We start from the raw sequence: 21,044 nt of genomic DNA, 5'->3' as shown, positions 1-21,044 counted from the left end.
CTGCTAGTAGGGGCTGTGTATGGAAGAATTAGGAAGGTAATCAAAGGAATGGACAACTTTATATATCATTTTCATAAAGTATCTGATTGACTCGAGGTGAAAGAGAGAGAGAGAAAGTTTCTGGGTCAGAATTGAGTTTACTTTTTTCCCCATGGTGATGACGAGAAATGGACGACAGGTCCAGTAGTAAAGTAGTCAAGAGAGTTTCCGAGTGGAATTCCAAGGCCAGTCAGTCAGGTCACCTCAGATACTAGACTAGTGCTACCAAAAGTATGTTGGCGGGTGGATGATGAAAGGAGTCATTCTTTTCTGGAAATGTTGATTGGAGAAGGGGGGGGGGAGGGACGGACCCTAAGGAGGTCGAGATTCAGGCGATAAACCCGGCCTACTACTAAATAACCAAACTACTTCGTGGTTAACTAACTATATCGCGTAAGCTGGGAAAATCATAAGAATAGTTAGTTGGCAAGTGATCAGAGCGAGGGGAGAGGGAGAAAGTTGTGTGGCACTGGCAGCAGCAGCAGCAGCAGCAGGAATGGCCACACCAGGTTTCGAGTCGTACTTTGGCCCAGACGATGCAAACATTGGGCCTAGACACTGGGCTGAGTACCCGCCCTTCCCGCCTGAGGATTCGAAGGGGAGTGATGACCATCATCATGGGAATTGAACGAGGAGAAGAAAGAAGATGGGATTAATTATGAGAGGAATTAGAAAGAAAATTGAGGTCTACAGTAAATATTAGAATAGTGCTCAACTGGATCTAAATAGGTATAGAATATGAACAGAATGCATGTGTATCTTGATTTTCCCCCAACGGTATGTCAGTATAAGCTGGTAACTTAACTAGTAGTAGCTCCTCGAGGTCGAGTCCCTTTGAAATCGGTGCCTGGGGAAAAAAAGAGAGAGAAAGAAAAGAAGGTGTGAAGAAAAGGGAAATTCCCACTTCTGATTCTTGACTCTTGACTACTGACTTGTTGCTCAGCTCTTTGGCTGCTCTTCTGCTGCTCTCTCTCTCTCCGCCCCTCCAAAAGTCAGTCATCCATCCACACCAAAGCAGCTGAAAAGAGGCGCTGACTGGCTCTGTTGCTTGCCTGAATTCGGCCAGAGGAATTCCATCCATTCCCTTTTCATCATCTCTTTCTTGCTCTTCCCTTCCTTTTCCCTCTCTCTTCCTTCTCTTCTCCTCCTCCTCCCCTCCCCAAATCCAGTCTAAAGCTTTTTGCTGCTGGTGCTGCCAACAGACCCAACGCCGTTTTGTTGATCCCTCATCCCATTCTCGTTTTCCCCTTCCACTTCCTCTTCCTCTTCCTTTTTTTTCTTGACTTGGATTCATTTCCTTCTTCCCTTATTTTTTTTCTTTTTCCTTTTTCCTTCCTTAGTCCTGCCTTTTTTTATCCTTTCCCACTTCCGCGCCCTCCCCCTCCCTCTTCATTTCCTTCCAATCTGCTTTCTTTCTTCTTCATCTGTGCACCTCCCCCTCCCTTCTTGCTTGATACCCGTTTTGGTTGTTAGAACCTGAATTGTGATTCATCCTTTTCCTTCCCATTCCGATCCCACCCCCGTCGGTGGCCAGTCACCCTCCACCAACGGCCACTTTCTCCTCTCCATCTGCGCGCCCACTTCCTGTCGGGAACGGCGACTGCAGCCCTCGACTACCTTCTGTCTCTCCATCTCATCCTCCGCTTCTTCTTCCTCCCCCTCCTCGCCCACCCGTTCGCCATTCCCTCCTCTCCGGTCCTCCACACCCTTCTCTCCCCTCGACTTGTTCAAGGGGCTAGAGACTCGACCTCCCCTTGTCATGCACAAGATTTCCAATTTCACGGGCCAAGCCCGTCATGGCTGGGAGCGTATGACGCCCACTTTTGGCATGTCTCGACCGCATACCGACATGACCTCTCACTCCCTCCGTCGACCGCATGGCGCGCCCCCCATGACTCCTCCGACCGGAATCGACCCGACCGTCAATCTCTCGTTTAACGTGCCCTTCTCCTCGACCCTTGCCGGTCCCGACGTCGACGATGTCCTGCATGCGAGTCCTGGCGCCCTTCAACGTTGGACCTTCCCCGAGGGCACCCCCGAAGGCACCCCCGTCCACCAGCTTCCCGTTCACGCGAGCAATGTCGATGCCCTGCGGAGATTGTGTCGACAAATCACTGAAAGCAGTAACGGGAGGGTCGAGGCGGCTGTGACCTCGTCGGAGCCCAAGACTGTCCCTTCGCTACAACGGCGCCCTCAGGGTTTGGCGACCAACGTCTGCATCACGGGTGATGGAGAGACGGTGCGGAAGATGCGAGCTAGGGTGTTGAACGAGACGCCCATTTTGTTGGTATGTTGATAATTCGACGTTTTCATACTCAGGTGACTGGAATCCGGTTTATCCGCTAACGGGTCATGTTATAGCGATGTGCGACCGTGGACGTGGACATGCACCTGATCCTGGATGGAACCACCAAGAATATCCGAGCGAGTGTTCTGGAGCATTTGGATACGCTGGCAGCCTATACGGGCACGGACATCTTCCTCCTGAGCCCCAAAATCCGTGACACGGATAGTGCGGTGGTGTCTTCTTATGGCTACGCCTCGGACAATGGGTTGGATCAACGCTTCCGGGTTTCCATCTACGGCGATATGGAGAGCGCTGAGCATGCCAAGACCAGAGTCTTGATTATGATCGATCAGATTGTGGGTTCTTTCTTCCGACCGATCAACGTCCGGCAAACTAACTGTTACTAGCTCAAACGTCACGTGGACGCTGTGAAGCTGGAGCTGACCATGCACACCTTGGTCTGCGGCCGTACTCGCAAGAACATCAAGCTGATCGAGGCTGCCACTGGCACGGCCATTTACTTCCCGCCGCCGTTCCCCCGCATCTTCGGCTACACGCCGCCGGGTGCTCACCGTCGCAGCGAGAACGAGGTCTACATCACCGGTGATACGCAGGAGCAGATTGCACGTGCGAAGCAAAAGCTCCAGGAACTTGTGATGGGCGTGAAGATCTACGTCAAGGATGTCATTGTCAACTCGAACAAGATCGACAACATTCTGCTCGATCGTCTGGATAAGGTCCGCAAGGTGATGGAGATGAACGGCTCCTACGTCCTCTTTCCTCAGCTCGGTACGCAGCGGGGTCTGGTTCGTATTCAGGGCACCGAAGTGTTGCATGTCGAGCGCACCGTGCGGGAGATCATGGCTTTGGTAGGGTTACACTGTACTTCATTCCAAACTGCTTTGTGTCTGACTAACGTTTGCAGGCTGGTCAATTCTACAGCGCGTCGTGGTGGATCATCATGCCGGACCCGTCGCAAGGGGGTTTCCGGGCGCCGTCTCCCGCAGACGTCCGCACCATGCTCTCTGACATCTGCAGCAACTCGGGCGCTGAAGTTAGCTTTGACAACCTGACGTTCACCATCAATGGCTCGGATGACGCGGTCAAGGCGGCGATGATGGTGATCAACCAGATCCCGTTTGTGCAGCGTAGCCAGTACCAGATGCGCGTGAAGATTGAACTCGCCAACGAGCACAAGGAATTCGTCAGCGGCAAGAAGAACGGCAAGATCAACAAGATCATGGGCCAGAGTGAGTTTACCGTATTCGCCACATGAGCTACGTACTAACGTATGCAGGCAACGTGCAAATCATCTTCGATGGTTTCAATGAGTACAACTTCTACATTGACGTGTGTGGGAATCAGTACGAGTCCACGAAGAATGGCTTGGATCTTGTTGAACAGGAAATGCCGGCGTCGATCTCGTTCCACGTGCCAGACCAGTACCACAAGCGCATCATCGGCATTGGCGGCCAGCACATCCAGCGCATCATGAAGAAATACTCAGTGTTTGTCAAGTTCTCCAACGCCATGGACCGTGGCGGCATGGGCAAAGAGGAGGACGACATCAAGGTTGACAATGTCATTTGCCGGACTCCTGCGCGTAACGCTCAGAGTCTGGACCTGGTCAAGCAGGAGATCATGGACATGGTCGAGAAAGTCGTAAGTCGCCATTCCCGGGTTGAGTTTTCGTTGCTAATTGGATAGGATGCCGAGTATGTCTCTGAACGTGTCGTCATCAACCGGTTGTATCACCGTGAACTACTCGCACGCATCTCTGAGATCGATGAGCTCGAGAAGAAGTGGAACTGCAAGATCGAGTTCCCTAGTACCGAACTTGCCAGTGACGTCGTGACTATTTCCGGACCCGAGTACCAGGTCCCACAGGCCGTTGACGCCTTACTGGTAAGTAGACTGCTCATGATGGATTTCATCAGTTCTAACCTTCGCAGGGAATGGTTCCGGAGAGCCACGAGCTACTCTTCCAGAGCTCTGCCGAGCTGCGCGAGTATTTCAAGTCGACCGAGTTCCACGACGACGTGTGTGCCAAGCTCAAGGACCAATACGAGGTCGATACCACCGTCGATACTAGTTCGGACCCTCCGGCCTCGGCTTCGGAGAGTGGCTCTTCTTCACCCGTGTTCGGGCCGGAAGACCGGGTTGTGCTCGGATATACTCGCAACAATGCCGGCGGACTCAAGGATGCCATTGACTTCCTGATCTCTCGATTGGTCGCTCACGGCCTCGACGCGACTACGGTCAAGGGAGCTATTCCTCGCCCCAAGTCGGACTCTTTCGAGGAGTCTCTCCCCTTCTTCGACTCCAAGTTGCTGCAGCATGCGCCCGCTCCCATTGTCACCGACTCCCCCACTCGCCCCAGTTTCTCGGATGAGACCAGCGAGCGCGGGTCCATCTTCGAGAGACTGCGGAAGCCCGGCAGCATCTCTTCCTTTTCTTCGTTCATTGGCCGCAAGAATCACTCGGCCTCTCCCGGATCTTTCTTCAAGCATGCGTCCAGTAACGCCTCGAAGGCGTCACTGGTCTCCATGGAGTCTCGAGACAGTGGCTACCGCAACCCATGGAATGATTCTGGCGTGAACCTTGCCGAGGACGACGTGCCTGTCCTCGGAAGTTCTCACAGCCACAGCAGCAGCAATGGCTGGCCCGCGCGCTTTGACACCAAATTTCCATTCGGTACCGCGCCAGGGGACATGACCCCCAAGCATGACCCCCGCGCTTCTTTTGACAGTGGTCGTCCTAGTACTTCCAATTCTACTTCTGGATACCCGGCCCCAATCGGGCCACCGCGTTAAAATCAATGTCAATTTGCAGCAGTATACCCCAAGAGACTTCTGTTTTTTTTCATCATTTAGTTTCTGTTTTTCGTTTTGATTTGTTGTCAGCGATTCGTGTTTCGGATTTATTTTGATACCACAGAGTGCAAGCCAAATAAGACGTCAGGAAGTGAAAGAAAAGATGCAAAAAAAAGCAATAGAGGGAAGAAGAATACGAGAAAGGCATTAGCATTGTGATCCTTTCCTTCCCTGCCATATTCTCCCCTCTACCCCTGGTTTTTCATTCGTGCGAGATGTTCGTTGTTGATCTTTTTGTGCTTGGTTGTTTTCAGCCGGGGTGTGTAGGTGCCAAATGAGTGTGCCCTTGGGAAGGTTTTATATGAGATACCAAACCGTGGAAGATGGGAAATTTTGCGTTCATACATTCCAGATATGATACCAAGTGAAACGATGGTGTACGAAGGTGTTTTTCTTGCTACAGATGTCGGTTTTGAAGTGATCATTGCAATCGCATATTTGCCTTTTGCCTGGGATGGATACTTCCCAACCAACCCATTTAGGTTCTGCCCTGTTTCGTTTTGGTCTTTCTTTTTGCGCCTTTATTATATACCTCTATGCGTACGATATCCAAGATCTATAGCGCGTAGTCATGAATGGGGTTGATGTCTCGTTGCAACGTGCTGCTCATAGGTAACGTAGATTGATAGACTACCCACAACATTAGAATATGCGTGCATCGGCATTTGACAAAGGTGCAGATACCAGCCAAGTCAAGTCTTACAGGGAATTCCACATACGTTTTTCCAGAGCAAACAAGGGGCCCTATACCACTTCATTGAATACTCCAGCATCAATACCATCATATACCCTATAGTATCATCCCCTTCACTCAAATACTACTACATTCAACCAAGTCCTCTTCACCATTCTCATTCCATTCTGTTCGCTATAGCCACTCACTCACTCGCCATCATTACCTGATATGGCCATCTTTCTCTACTATAAAAACCCCCTTCTTCCCTGCCAGCCAGCCTCCATCTTCTCCATTTTCTCTTCAATCCATAACTACACCTCAATATATAACCAAATTCCCATAATGAAGAATACCTCCAGCGAACATAGTGATGATCCTGTACCTAGTACATCAGTACACAATCCACATTATGATATTTGGCACTACCATCCAAAGCCAAGATAATATCTATACTACCTAATATTATTAAACATACTACTAATGAAGCATCTCCGCACCCACCCATTGCATTACATTCAACTTGCTCACCGTGCAATACACAGACATTCAAAGCGAGAATGAGCCACTATCAGACGTCTGTCCGAACATACGACAGCATGGAACGAGAACATAATATTTCTGAGGACAAATGATGTCAAAAGAGCACGAAACTGCATCGTCTTCGGAAATGGCCTCCACATGGACAGATTTGCATTTGAAGTCATACCGAGGCTACCACGCAATGAAAAAAAAAAAAAAGGAGGAAAGGGCGCCTAGAGTCCAATCTGTCCGATCAGTGCAATCCCTTTCCGGATTTACTTAAAGGGAGATATATCGAATGGATCCTAACGGGGATTTAGCAAATCCTACCTACCGAAGATATCATCGAAAGCGATCAATATCTCGGAGGTATGCGGTTGTTTAGTATAGTATATCTAATTATACTCTCTCAAAACTATTCGGGGATATCAATTAGTATTCTGGTCGCATTAACGGATTGGCTAAAGCCAGGTCCAGATGAGAATGCCCTGGGAATTGTCTTTCGAGTATATATCTTCCATAAACTTGGATATATGAATATCTGCAAGGGGAAGAAGAACGGAAAGAAGGGCCGTACGACCGTTTTGAGAGTGTGTCCCGACAAAATTACTATACCCTGAAAGAAATCCGCAGGGACTCGACATAAATTTTGCGGATGCCTCAGCCGGTTCTGAGGACAAAAAAAAAAAAAAAAAAAAAAATGCTCTGCAGTCAGCAATTTAATTTCTGGCCAAGCATGTCTTGAACCAAGCTCTCCTCAATCCTACCTAGCTTGCTAGGCCGAGTATGTGTTCAAAGGGTTGTGGCTCTTCCACTGGAGAACAACAGCCGTTAGCATCTCTTGATTGATAGGAAAGGCAAAAGGTGTCGGAATGAATCAACATATGATGTCTATCGATATATGGCTCGTCTGAAGTCTTTCCGTAGATTCAATGGGTCAATATTAGGAGAGATGACGATTATTTTCTGGGATATTATACCCACTTGACTGGATATCTCGCCAGATTTCACATACCCACTTGGCTCTAAAAGCGGGAGTACATTCGCAAAAAAACAAGTGAAGAGCTGGAGTATATGGTCGGGGCAGGAAAGGATAATCTATGATTGGGTGATGGGTTGTTACTGTTCGCTATTCCTGCTGTGCGGTACCACGTGTTGACATCCAGCAAAGCAAGAGAATCTGATAACCAGCTACCATTCTGGTGGAATTGGCTTGAACCTTCAGAAGTGCTGTTCAAGAGATATTCTCATAGAGCGTTTCAATGGAGTTAGACTCGCAGTTTTTAAGGATCAGGCGAGACGGGACGAGACCAAAAGACTTGTGATCTTTTCAGGGAGGAGAACTTGCGCCGAGGACGTGATCAAGCTCTATGAATTCGCAAAGACATGTTACCTGGACTTACTAGATGAAAGATCAAGATCTTCTGTTGTCTCTCTGATCCGCGCATTATTAGTCCATTAGTCTGAGACTAAATGCATATGGCATTACTCTGTCTCAATCTATCTATCAAGAAGCTGAGCAGATCGTGAACCCAAGCAAGCATGATCATTGGTTCGGTTGCTTTGTAGAAGCTAGTGTCAGATGGTTACGCTATGCCTGATGTGCGTCTACATGATAATAACGATATTATTCTCAGTAGAAGTGGTCGAGGCATGTTCGTCTTCTGAGTCACCACCAGGAATGACAGACGAAACACTTCACGGCAAAGATGTCTAGCAACGCAAGATCTACAAGAACACTCCCCTACTCAGTATCAGTGGCAGGTATCTTGTCCTCCTGCAGCCTCGTGTGACTTTCCACCCCATCAGCAAGGCGCATATAAGCCTATAGGTCTTTATGGAAGCCAAACATTCGCTGCTACTTGATTCGATCAGAATCGCACATCTGAAAAGCCTGGACGGTAACGACAGAATCCGGAATAGTGTTTAAATTTTAATCTATGTATATTTAATATACATCCCCCATTTCAGTGATGTGACATGTGAAGTGCAATGGTGATGAAAAATTACTTCATTTTGTCTCTATCAGCAACTGGTACTTGTCCTGTATGCACTACCTACGACATATACCAATGCCAAATCGAGCCGGTCGTCGACTATGGACATCCGTTGTTATATGAATGCAATCCTTTTCGGTACTGTGTCACTTTTTCCACATCAGGACGAATTGACCAGTGATCCTGTATGTTCGCTCAGTTTTTAAAACAATGGGTAGTTGCATGGCGAAGGATGGAAGGTGGACTAGTATGTTGTAGGGCGCTGAGTATCTTGGGGTGGGGGGGATGGTACTGTTGGTCTGTTTAACAGGTAGCAAAGCACATCCTTGGTCGTAAAAGACTAATAGATGGTGATTGTTAGTTGGTGGTGTACAGTCAGCACTTCATCGGATTCGGATGTAATTAACCCTAATTTCAGGGCTCATTGTAGGAGTCATTTCCAGTAGCAGACAAACTACCTACTACTTCTACGCCGTATTATCAACTACATCAGTTCTCATTATATTTTATTCCCGTGATATTAGAGCACTATAATCACTTATATACTACTACTTTGTCTGACGTATTCCCTTCAATTAAGTTATAGAGTAAATTTTAGTAATTCTTTGCTTATATCCATTACTCTTCTCTAATTGATACCAGTGAGTTCCGTCATCTCTCTTTAAATAAAGGCACGTGTAGAGTGCAGCCTTTATGTTGACTTGTGGGCCAATAATGGCCCCATGGCTATCCGGTCGAGCTCGCGGGTGGCCTTCGCGATGGCGAGGGTCTCCCACCGTTCAACATTCTGGGAGTTGAACTGCTGGGACTGATTCCCACGTCCTACCTATTCCTCCCAGGTCAGGATACAGAATTAGCGAGTCCTCGCGTATCCATGGAGCACGACCATTGCGCAGATATAAAGATCATTAAGATCGACAGTCAACTCCCACTCCCTGATCCAGTTTCTAAGAAGGGAGGCTTCCACAAGAATATAGTTAGCGCCCCGGCAGATTTTAGAGAGTACATGATTCAGCGCGCTCGGTCAACAGGGATATCAGATGGAGAAGTCTGTGTCGTGTCCACAAGGGGTATCATCAAGCCCGGTATAGAAATTGGCACAAGCTCATTGCATGGCAATTTCGATCCATCTCGAGGTCAGCACGGTCAGAATAGTCATAAGTGTCTATTAGATTAGACAATTAGCTGGCGGACGTGGAACACGGTGGAGAGTCCCCACTAGGTCATTGTTCGGCTGTTAGTATGCGTATATCTCCGTGTATATACTACACGTAAGTGTAGGTATTAGAAGATAATTTTCACCCACAGGCCTTGCCCACGATCATCGCGCTGGAGCCAGTTATGTCAATTTCAGACCTGTGGTACCATCCATCCAACCAGCACTTGGCTAGTGTATGCTCACCAATCCAGGTTACTTCGCAAATAAGCTCTTGCTTTGCTTTGCTGTACACCTCTCGTGCACTGTCACTGAGCTCTTAGATCCTCCTCAACGCACGATGTTAACGGGAGTCTGCGGCAATCTGCAGTCTCTCTTCAGTAATCTGGGAAAGCAAGATATATTATTGAAGAGAGAACAACACATTGAGTTGAATCAACGGAGAATCCTCAAACCCAGTCTGGATTGTCGACCGTATTTCTCCCTCCTAGCTCTCACAGGGCAGACCAGTCATTGGGTCTCCAGCCGATGGATCATAATCAACAAACCTATGCACAAAGGAATAGATCTCTGGACCGTCCTCGGGATGCGGGGATAGTCTAGATTGGTGATGTTAATAATTGCGAGTTCCTTGTTCGTATAATCAACCTGAAATTCTCTGCTATTCAACCGTTATTGATGGTCCCAGAGGCGAGTGACAACCTCAGAGTTCAGACATAGCGAAGTCTCGATGGAAGATCCTATTTCCCCTCGATTGTTGGTCAACTCTGATGAAGACCCAGTCGATGCTATCGGTTGCGATACCATAAAGTGGCATGTCTGGCCTGTTTGCACGGCATCCCGTTATACCTAACTATAAGTCCCATTATGTATCAACAAGACTATAACTCAAGTAAGTCGTATTGTATATTTGCGCAATAACATTAATACTTCCCATATACCATAGCCTGATGCCAGTCCATCTTTCCCACCGCATTGGCTTCCACAATGATAGTATTAGTCTCTGCTAAGTTGGCATCTTTATGCCAGAAAGAGTAATCCGTGTGGCCCTGTAAGAGGCGCTTCATCTTGCCATAGACCTGTTGAAACTTCTTATGTTGTAGATATGGCAATTTTTATAACCCCCACGATGAGGAAGAAGATCTGTGGCTATCCTGAAGAAATTAGAGCCGCTTGTTGACGGCTAGAATTGTGAGAAAGATGGCATCCAGCTGATACCTAATCAGGGCTTCATTCTGGTCAGAATCGCCCACAGCAATTTGAAAGTCAGCCAGGATAAATCCTTGTTAATTTTTACTTTGTTGGCCAAAGCCAGTAGTAGTCAATAGCAAGCCGCGGCTCACTCAGATAGTCTGGAGACGCCTTTCTTTAATGACTACATGCTATCTGTCATGCGCTCGGAAATGAAGGTTTTCCACTATCTGATATGGAATAAGTGTCTGTCTCTTGACTTTTTTCAAGAATTTGGTTATTCCCTCGCCTGTCTTCCGCTTTAGCTTCGACAATCATTATGTTGGTTTCAGTTGCATACTGGCTCTTCTCAGTGCCAGAATGGGTAACCTGTCTTCTCGTCCTGCATGCCATTAAATATGTCAATTTTGCATGGGCATCTTTGCCAATTTCCGAATTGCAGGTGCACTGGTTAAACGGACCCATCCAAATATCGACAGTCTGTGGATTATTCTGACCATATTGACACTTCCTAGCTGTTAGTCTTTCGATTAGGTTTTCCCAGCACCAAGATTTCTTCTCTTGACTCCCCATTGTATCTAAGTAAGCTGCTTTCAAGCCCCTAATATTCGATCAAGACCGCAACTGTGCTTGTGAAGCCATATTTCTCCTTGAAACCTCACCGATTAGAGCCATGGCGATGTGGCAGAAAGTTACTAAGAACCTCGAGGGCCGCCATAACTCCAATGTCTGGCAGTATTCTAGGAGCCGTCCTGTTGGATTCGTCCTCTCGCTATTTGCCTATAGCAGCTCATCTCATGAGCAGGCTCTTATTCCTTGCAGCATCCTATAAAGGTGTTAGGCTATGTGAGATTATGGCCCGGTATATTTGAGGGCTTAGTGCATGGACCAACACTGTGTCTCCTTCCCTTAAGGAGTCTACCTGTGTTTTCATGAGGAATCCCCCTTAGCTACTACATGTCTCCCGGTTTCAATCATTGTTATATCGGCGATTGGTCCGGACATAGCAGCCGCATACTTCCAAAACTGTTTGTTGAAACCCCCTCTCAGCTTCGGCAGACTTTTGGGATGGTCCTTAATCCCCCGTGTGGATTGACATAGGTCACCAGCCACATGCGGAAAGCTTCCTGGTCCGCCTCTTCCCTAAATCGAACGTCTTCGGTGCGTACTCCCGGACTTAGAGTTTGTACTCCATCTCGGGTCTGAACACACAGGCTAGCCTAGCTTCGGAAAGTCGATGTACTGAAACTTGCTGGAACTGGTAGTATCAATTTCATACATTAGTATGTGATTCGAGCAATACGTCCCTCTAGGGTTGCGACTAGACAAGTTCTGATCAAAGCTTCATTTTCGTATGAGCATTACTCCTTCCGACTGTTCACTTCAGAACTTATTCGATAAGCATGTAACCCCACGTCCATCCGTACTGTATCAGTGCGAATTGTGAAAAATGATCTGGATGGGAGGACGTAGCGTATCAAGCTATTCGCCTATACGGCGAGCATTGCAGTTTATCAGCAGATAATGCAACTTCTTGATAGCCATTCCAAGAAAGCTATGTCCCTATCAGTGTCGACTTCGAATCAACGAATTTCTTAGAGCTCTCATCGCGGGTAAATCATCCTCTGCTCATTAAAATATAGCTGTAAAAAATGTGTAGCTGGGCCTAAGGCACTCCATGCTGAATCTCGTACAGAGCAACTTGTGGCGCTGATTCTCAACGAAGACATCAATTCGATAAAGAGCGTTGCCTCTGTAGTGGATATGTTTAGTGGGTCGACCACTTCTGGGTCCTTTTCCCCATGGTTGGATCTTTTCTTTCAATTTTGCTTAAAAACTTACCCCTTGCATCATTTATCCAAATGGCCCAGTTTGGCACTGGTCGCTCTCACCCCAGATAGATGATAGATGAAACCTGGTGAGAGCTATGCTTTCGCTCTGTCTAATTGTTTGGTTTCGCTTGTGCTTTGCAGGGAAAAAGGAGCACTGATGCATTCTGGGTGGGTATTTCTACCAGATATATTTCGATGGCAGGTGGGTTTGAGGAGTATTACTTGCTGGCAGTTCATCTCTGTAGTACTCAAGTGTCCGAGTACCACTAGGAGCTTTGGTGTGTCTATCATGGCTTTAGCTGGTAGGGTTTATCTTATCGATGTTATATTATATGTTCTTATGGAACGATGTGTGGTTTATGGTAGTATTGGTAGGATACCCCGCTATATGAGACAGTTATTATATATGATAGAAGATATAATAAGAAAGCCAGGACTAACGCTGATGGAGAAGGAGGAGTAAAGAGGAAGGAAAGAAGTTGCAGTCCACAGGGAGAGGTGGGGTTTATATAGCCCGAATCAGAGCTACATGGGTGAATCAATGAATTCAATAGCAAAGAGTAGGTGAAGGGGTATATTGCTTGGGGAAGGGTGTAGATTGAAGGCGCAGGAGGGTATTTAGTGAGTGTAGTGACAAAGTTTCGGAGTGATTTCTGGGGCACTGCAGAACAAGAACCGGGTATGGCATCTGATAATCTCTAATCTTATCCCATCAGCTCCTATCTAGTTGATTGAAGAACTCTAATTCTATTATGTCTGGAACCTATTGTATGCAGCCTGGCTACTAAATAGTAACCATGACCCGACATCATGTTATCACCATATTAATCATCCTTCCTAGTAGTACGTATTACCCTTCTGCACAGAGATATATAGTTTAATTTAGTCTATACTATTCTCCAAACCTAAAGCGGCCGCCTCGATGCGTGTAGTAGCAGCTATGTAGATAATGCTCCCTGCAGGCCACAGAGATATATAAAAAGATCATGGCACTCCGCTCGTTTCCAATACCCCTGCTACCAGATGAATATCGGCATCGACTCCACGACCCTAATCTCGCCTACCAAAATGAATCGTTTTACCCTCCCCACTGTAATCCATTCAATCATATCTCCGTGCAACGAAGATATCGCCCGACGGACGTGCCCGGAGTTAAGGCCTATACCCGACTCGGGTGGGTCTTCGCCACAAACTCGGCTACTCGAGCATACACTTTACGGGAGATCAAGTCATTGTAGACCCTTGATTGCCGATGTTGGTGAAGCAATTGGAGGATAGATATCTTGCTAGTATGCATACCTGTCCTGTAACAGAAAAGATCTGGCCCACCCGATCGGGTCCTGCGGCATCTGATCAGGTTGATCAGGGAAATCAGGGCAGTTGCGGGTACATAGTGCTGGGTATAGCAGGAAGAAAACTTCTCACGGAACTGTAGTCAAGTTGTAATCGGACCCAACATTGAATGATTCATTCAACTTACTCCTAAACCTATATATACTTCGCCACTATTGTATTCGATATAACGCGTCGTTTACGAGTCCACCGGTATAGCCTGCAATGCAATCGTTCACAATCCCCCTATCGAACAATGCCACAGTGGCGGGCATACACTCGATCCCCAATCCGGCCGCATCTCCTCTTCATCGTCCATTGATCGTTGGCTTGCACGGTGGGACTTATGACTGCCATTATTTTGATGCCACGCCAGACTATTCCGCCTCCAGAGCAAGTATTGCTTTCGGCATCCCGTTCGTCTCTATTGACCGACCTTGCGTTGGTGGAACTAGCTCCTTTCTACCCGTTCCGGGAGGATCGAACTTCAATCAAGAAACTGGGCGCTGGTTGCATAAGCATATTCTCCCTGCTTTGTGGTCTGAATTCGGCAATGGTTGCAACTGCATTGTCCTTCTATGCCATAGCCTTGGTGTAATGGGAGGCATCGTCGCTGCAGCGATGCATGCACAGGATGAGAAGCCGCGATATCCGCTCGGAGGTTTGATTGTAAGTGGAATGGGTGACAAGGCGTCTCCATCGGCGAACAATTCTCCTCCACCCGTGTATGAGAAGGTCGGCTCGGATCATGTTGCGATGCCTGTGGATGTCAAGGATGTTATGATGTTTAAGCCGGGGACCTGTAGCCCAGAAGTTCTGGCTCACAGTGACCGCCTGAATACAGTAACACCTGTGGTGGAGTTACAGCAGTATCCAACTATTTGGCTTCCCACATGGCGCGACAGTTGGGCGAAGCATGTCGCAGCACCCGTTATGTTCGCACTCGTGGAAAACGATGTCGTCTTCGAGGCAAATGAGGAGGAAATCAGAAGCTGCACGGCAGCATTCGAAAACAGCGTGCGGGTTGATGGCAGTCTAGTCAAAGGCGCACCTCACTGCATGGAATTGAGCTATTGGTCGCAGGGGTGGTACGCCCGTTGCTTCGGGTTTGCGATGGAATGCTCTGTCAGTTTAGTCTGCTGAATTATAACTTACACAGTAAGCCTAGACTATAATCAGAAGCAAATTGATAGCACTATCGCACTGGATACTAAACACAGCCATAAGCACCTGGAATCCCGTTTAGGCAGCTGTGCGGCCGGCCGGTCGGATTGTACTCTGCGTGAGCGCATTGCCCTGACTCTGGCAAACACAAATTCCGCAAAAGCCGCAGTGAAAGATAGGCAAATTTGACACGAGCCGAATGATCAAACACAGCGACCAGAGCCGCTCATGCAAGGGACACTTCTACTCTGTTCTTGTTGGTGCTTGTCAATGCTTGTTGACGTAAGAGAAATTCTACCTCCATTCGAAAGCGGCTGGCTCGGTACATTGGGATTAACAAGGCAATTGACAGGATCAAGGCAAACCTTCAGAGTCAGCTGATTAACTCGGGCGTGGGATGTCAGTAAGCTGAGACCCCGAAAACAGCGTGCCCGTAGCTGAGATGCCCGATAGGGCTACCTTACATTAGGCGAGGGGCTCGAGGCCAATGTAGGTTGCTTTGCAGTGCCCGGCACCAGTTTTAGTGCAAGATAAGTGCGCATTAGTAGATGCAGCATTGGCATATTTACCTGCATCCATGGTCCCATTGTGCACACGCGGTTCTCGGAAGAGAGTAAGAATACCCGTCGAACGAGTTAGAAGGCTAGCAAGGATCCAATCCATATGCAGGCTGACCAACATGAGTCTGATGTCAGGTATCGTCGCTAGGGATAGGCCAAAGTGCCTTCAGCAACTGCTTCATGCTACCTATCTACTTGATGCCTCAGTACTGAAATCCAGCGAGGGGTCAGTTCAGGATACCATGAACCACTCGCTCAAGCTTCCGTGTTCCAAGCTAGATCCACTCACAGAAAGGCTAAGAGCTGCGTCATTTGACTGGCATCTGGAATACGTTGACCGCTCTGACAAAAGGGGCAGTGTCTGACCACCATTCTGCGCGCCCTCGATAAGGAGTCTCGCAACGGGTAGACTGGGTCGACGAACCGCATGAGGCCTCGATACAAACCTGGGTGCCTCGGCGCACCATCATGGCCAACCGTGGCCCCTAACTTGCTTCGCCAACGCTTATTGATGAAGGATCGCGGCCATGATCAACAGGAGCGCCACCAACGGACCCTGCAGTAGTTAGAGGCAATCCAGACGAGCAGAGATTGCAGGATCAATAGAACCAGGGGCAGCCTTTGATTTGGATCAGCAAAACTATTTCGCAAGGCTCAGGATACTATGCAGTGATGTCGTGCCGAGACAAGAATAATAGTAAAAGGACTAGGGTAGAGAGGAGGCTGCTGCCATCGAGAAGACTCCAAGCAGGCACGGGCTTGATGCTCGAATGTCATTGGCTCCCCTGAACTGAGTAACAGCGTCCCGAGTAGGAAAGTCCGGGGCCGAGTGACAGTCACCTTGACTCGGTGGTATCTAGCATCGTTGCCTGGAAGCAACACACGAGCTGGCATCGGATATGTCCGCTGGAACACAGCAGATGAAAGGAGGTGATCTGACTAGCAGTCAGCCATAGCATTCCGTCGGTGTCCGGGAGCGAAAATGACCCACGTTTCTCGTGGTCGACATACAGCCACGTACCAGAGATCATTCCCGCAAGGGATAGCTACGGCATATTCAGCGACCATGTGGGATACCATCCGACACGTCCATCCACCACTGACACGCCTGGACCATATGGAGCCACTATCCGGCCTACAGTGGAAGTTGACAGATTGGTGACGAGTATGCCCGGGTACCAGAGTATGCGTTGATTAGAGTTTCAGAGAGATGTGCGTAAATACTAGGTTGGCAACACCGGGCCGGTCGTTATCGACAAGCAACAGCACGGTGTCCCGCAACGTGATCGCTAGACGCACTCCCACTGGCTGATGGTTGCGTCTAAGCGCCAAGATCCCCTCGGTTTTAAGCAACTAATCTTAGGAGATCGACTAGTAGACTAGGAGTCGATATGCATCCTCCATGTCTCTGCCGCACCAACATCGAGCAAGGGTACGTAGGTGGTATCTAGATCGGCCATGACAGACGACCGTCCGTCCGTCACAATAGTTAGTGAGGCTGTGTCGACTGGCTCATTCTTTCCCTCTTAATGTGTCATTTCAAAAGGGAGGGAACAAGATTTGCGACACTATGCAATTTTGACTCGAGAGATCTGTCAGCATCAAGATTATGCAAGGGAGAGGCTGAGAAGTCAACGAACTTTGTGGTGAGTATGGGGAGAAAGCGGCCAAATGGGGACGTGCGTGGTAGCTAGTGGTCGTGTGAGGTTTCCAACCGTCAATGATAGGAACCCCTCCTTCTCCATGTCAGCCAAAAAAAGTTTCCCCCACCTCATGATCATGAAGCAGAGCGGTTACTCCGCAGGGTTAGCCGTGTGTAGCGTAGGAAATCGAATGAGTTGTTGGCTGTGGCCGCAATGCTCACTTGGCCTCCTTCCCTTCTGGGTAGCCAGCCAGCGTGGAGAGAAAGACCAGCTTATGCCCGCTTATGCGTTTGCTGCCACCCCATCAACCGAATGCAGACCTGCTGTCCTCTGATTGGTGCGGGTGGGGATGAGGGTCTTTCATTCTAGAAGGCGGTATCAGACGATCCGGCGGGATTTGGGGGAATTCTGCCACCACGTGCGCCGTTGATTGGCCGGCGGCACAAGTTCGCGTCCGGAAGATCCCCGCCGACTTTCCATTAATCATCGCACTAAAACTAAAGTATCTTTTCTACTTTAGTTCCGCCGCCACTCGACCCGATGTGGGCTGCTTTAAAAAAGTGCTGTATCCATTGGAGATGCAGTCATGGACTAATGTCAATTAGGCAATAAACCACGAGATCTATCTCCAATACTGCAAGTAAGGGGAGACAGAATGATGTTGTGCTCGTGGTGGGTGTTCAGACCCTGAAGAAGAAGCTTACCTCTGCGTTCTGCAGTGTTACCATCCCCCAGTGTGCTGTTGTGTTGGGCGAACAGAACCCCGGCACACACAGAGTAAAAAGAAAAAGAAAAAAAAATTATGCTTTCGAGGCTCGTGGGAAGTTTCACCCGCTTCTAGGGTTGCTTGGCCTTGCACCAAGAAGGTGGTTCTGGGCAAGATGGGGCAGAGTTGCCTGCCATTCACCACTGACACGGCAGCCTCGACTTCGGAGGCCCAGTGGAACCCGCCACACTAAGTAGTACGTTGGATCTTCTCCGCTACCCAGACCTGCTTTTGGCTTATCACGTTCCACCATTCGGACATGTGCCTGGAGCACGCTGGTGGGCTGGTTCTGGTCCACGCCTGCCCAGAGATTTTCCTTTTGCCGTCACCCTCCGAATATAAGTTTCGACCGCTGGCCGTTGTCCGACTTGGCCCGCATCGTGTGTGACGCCTTCATCACGTTCAATCCGAGCTTGCTCTCTCGTCCTCCTCCTCTCCTCTCTTAGGAGAATACCCTCAACGGACGTCTCAAGCTTTCTCGCGTCCACCCCTCTTTGTCGTCAATTCCCCGGACTGTCGGACCACTTTTCGACTGGTCCTTCGACGACGCCACCATGACGGACTTCGGCCTACGCGCTCCTCATGGGCCCGACATGTCGGGAACCCATAACCCTCTTGAGGATATGGATATTCACGAGAAGGGCGCTTTTGACGCCCTCATTCGCCCCGACGACAGCTATACTCCCGATGGCACATATTGGGCCGACCTGCCGCTCCTGAAGCGGATCAAGTTCGTCGGTTCCTACGACGCCGCAGAAGCCAAGCGGGAACTCAGTTCGATTTGGCAAATGACAAAGGAAGATCCTCTCTCGCCCATCTCGTACTATTTCCGAAATATGGTTCTTCCTGGTGCTGGTCTGGGTCTCGAGGGGTACGTATTTGTCTAGTCACCGGCCGAAAACGCGTTGTACTCACATTTTTCTCTTTAGTTACGTTCTGTTCTCTATCGGAAACATCAAACCCTTGTTCGAGGCCTCTTTCAAGTCCTGCTGGGATGATCATACGATTTGCAACAAACAATGGATCAACGCGGTCGACTATCTCGAGATTGTCGGTATCATTTTCGGCCAAATCTTGGTCGGAATTGTCGGTGACTGGTAAGTTCTCGATTCCAGAGAATGCATCGCGGCAATAATAGCTAATTGATATCAGGCTCGGCCGTCGTTGGGGTCTTATTCAGGACGCTGCAATCATGTTGCTGGGTTTGGTGATGCTTACCGCTGCTTGGGGTGTCACCGAGAACGGCTGGGTCATTTGCTACGCTTGGTCATTGTTCGTCTACGGCATAGGTGTTGGTGGTGAATACCCCATGACTGCCACTAGCGGTATGGAAAACGCTGTCGGCTCCGGAAAGGTCTCGACCAAGGAGGACCGCCTCCACCGTGGTCGCAAGGTCACCAGTGCTTTCTTGATGCAGGGTTGGGGTCAATTCTTCAACCAGGCCATCCTGATCATTCTGCTGCTCATCTTCCACCACGGTAGCGGTAACCCGCCTTACTCTTCAGTAGCTACCCAGTGGACCTACCGCATTTCTTTCGCCATTCCCGCTGTCGGCACCTTGTGGCTGGTGTACTACCGTGCCTACCACATGAAGGCTGCCAGCAAGCAGCTTGCTGCGGCTAAGAAGAAGGCTTCTGTTACTGGATACGATGTCAACTCCTTGAAGCTGACTTTCCGTTATTTCGGTTTCCGCATTATCGCTACTGCCGGTGGCTGGTTCGCCAACGATGTCTTCTTCTACGGCAACAAGCTTTTTAGTTCCGAGTTTATCGAGGTGCTTAGCCCTGGAAGCAAATCTATCATGCCAACATGGCTTTGGAGTTTGTGCAACATCGGTGTGTCATTGGCTGGTTACTACTGTGCTTCTTTCCTTGTCGACAACAAGCTCTACGGTCGTAAGTGGATGCAGATGATCGGTTTCCTCATGTGCTTCATCCTCTTCGTCGTCCCTGCTTTCCACTATGAGTACTACACTCAGCCTGAGAACGTCCACGCTTTCCAGGCGATGTACTTCTTGAGTTCTTTCTTCAACCAGTTTGGACCCAACTCTGTCACTTTCCTTGTGGCTGCTGAGGTGTTCCCGACTCCCATTCGTGCGACAGCCCACGGTCTCTCCGCCGCTTGCGGTAAGAGCGGTGCACTCCTGGCTTCCGTCTTGTACAACTACATCGACACCCAGACCAAGTTCTACGTTGTCCCTTGGTTCGGTCTTGGTGGTATGGTCTTGACTCTGTTGTTCCTGCCGGATACCACTGGTCTTGATCTGAAGGAGCAGGAGCGTCGCTGGCAGTACATCCGCGACGGCCGCGAGCAGGAGTACCATGGCCCTGCCATTCACTCCAAGCACCTTTCCCTCTGGGAGCGTTTGACGGGCGTCGGAAAGAACTACAACGCTGAGCTCGACTACAAGCACAAGGTTGAGGAGTACCGTGCCGAGTGGGAGGCCGCCATGACCGCCAAGATCTCCGAGAACGAGAAGGGCGAGGACTTCGTGCAGGACACGGATGACTCCCTCCTGGAGGGCCATGTCCATGCCTACTTCCACCGCACCAGTCCCATGTTCCGCCCGATGGAACAGACTGCCACCAAGACGGATAATTTCGCGCTGCCTCCCGCGGCGCAAGATTCGTCTACGGAGTCATATAACGAAAAGTCCGAACTATAAATGGCGTTCTTCTTTTCTTTTTTTTCTTTTTGGGTGTTCATTTTGGAAAGCGAGCATGTGTGATTGATTGGATGTGGCACGTCAGATTTTGGATGATGATGATGACACGCATTCCATTTTTGCATTCTTAGTACATTGTTTTTTCCTTGTCAGCTGTCGAGCGAGAGATGCCTTCATTCCTTTCGTCTTGCACTCAATACCCAGGTACATACATGGTACTCGTTAGTATATAGACTTGATTAATATATACACCCATGAAGTGATAGTTCACTCAATGATATGGGATTCTCTACATACAACATCGCTCCATATATTCATCCACCCAATCCAAACGTTCCATGGTA

General features: G+C 48.9%; 4 protein-coding genes across 4 annotated transcripts; 3 read left to right on the top strand and 1 right to left on the bottom strand.

The window, feature by feature from the left end:
• Positions 1-712: 712 nt before the first annotated feature.
• Positions 713-1,566, bottom strand: BO83DRAFT_47573 (uncharacterized protein). Its single transcript, XM_025537381.1, has one exon. It carries the CDS (start codon positions 1,331-1,333, stop codon positions 761-763), a length of 573 nt encoding a protein of 190 aa, XP_025387651.1. The 5' UTR covers positions 1,334-1,566; the 3' UTR covers positions 713-760.
• Positions 1,567-5,263, top strand: BO83DRAFT_47580 (KH domain protein). The gene is made up of 7 exons (XM_025537382.1): positions 1,567-2,326; positions 2,401-2,682; positions 2,734-3,195; positions 3,252-3,576; positions 3,624-3,988; positions 4,034-4,231; positions 4,279-5,263. The coding sequence occupies exons 1-7, from the start codon at positions 1,799-1,801 to the stop codon at positions 5,137-5,139; spliced, it is 3,021 nt and encodes a 1,006-aa protein (XP_025387650.1). The 5' UTR covers positions 1,567-1,798; the 3' UTR covers positions 5,140-5,263.
• Positions 5,264-13,988: 8,725 nt separating this feature from the next.
• On the top strand, positions 13,989-15,454 carry BO83DRAFT_47503 (uncharacterized protein). The gene has a single exon (XM_025537380.1). The coding sequence runs from the start codon at positions 14,128-14,130 to the stop codon at positions 15,043-15,045; it is 918 nt and encodes a 305-aa protein (XP_025387649.1). The 5' UTR covers positions 13,989-14,127; the 3' UTR covers positions 15,046-15,454.
• A 2,842-nt stretch (positions 15,455-18,296) lies between these two features.
• BO83DRAFT_362309 (putative MFS phosphate transporter) lies at positions 18,297-20,997 on the top strand. The gene is made up of 3 exons (XM_025529501.1): positions 18,297-18,906; positions 18,965-19,132; positions 19,188-20,997. The coding sequence occupies exons 1-3, from the start codon at positions 18,590-18,592 to the stop codon at positions 20,698-20,700; spliced, it is 1,998 nt and encodes a 665-aa protein (XP_025387648.1). The 5' UTR covers positions 18,297-18,589; the 3' UTR covers positions 20,701-20,997.
• Positions 20,998-21,044: the final 47 nt, after the last annotated feature.

This window comes from Aspergillus eucalypticola (genome assembly GCF_003184535.1).
Source record: "Aspergillus eucalypticola CBS 122712 chromosome Unknown BO83scaffold_14, whole genome shotgun sequence".
In the NCBI taxonomy this organism is placed as follows: domain Eukaryota; kingdom Fungi; phylum Ascomycota; class Eurotiomycetes; order Eurotiales; family Aspergillaceae; genus Aspergillus; species Aspergillus eucalypticola.
Note: the sequence above shows the minus strand (reverse complement) of the source record. Positions and strands in the feature narration are given on the sequence as shown.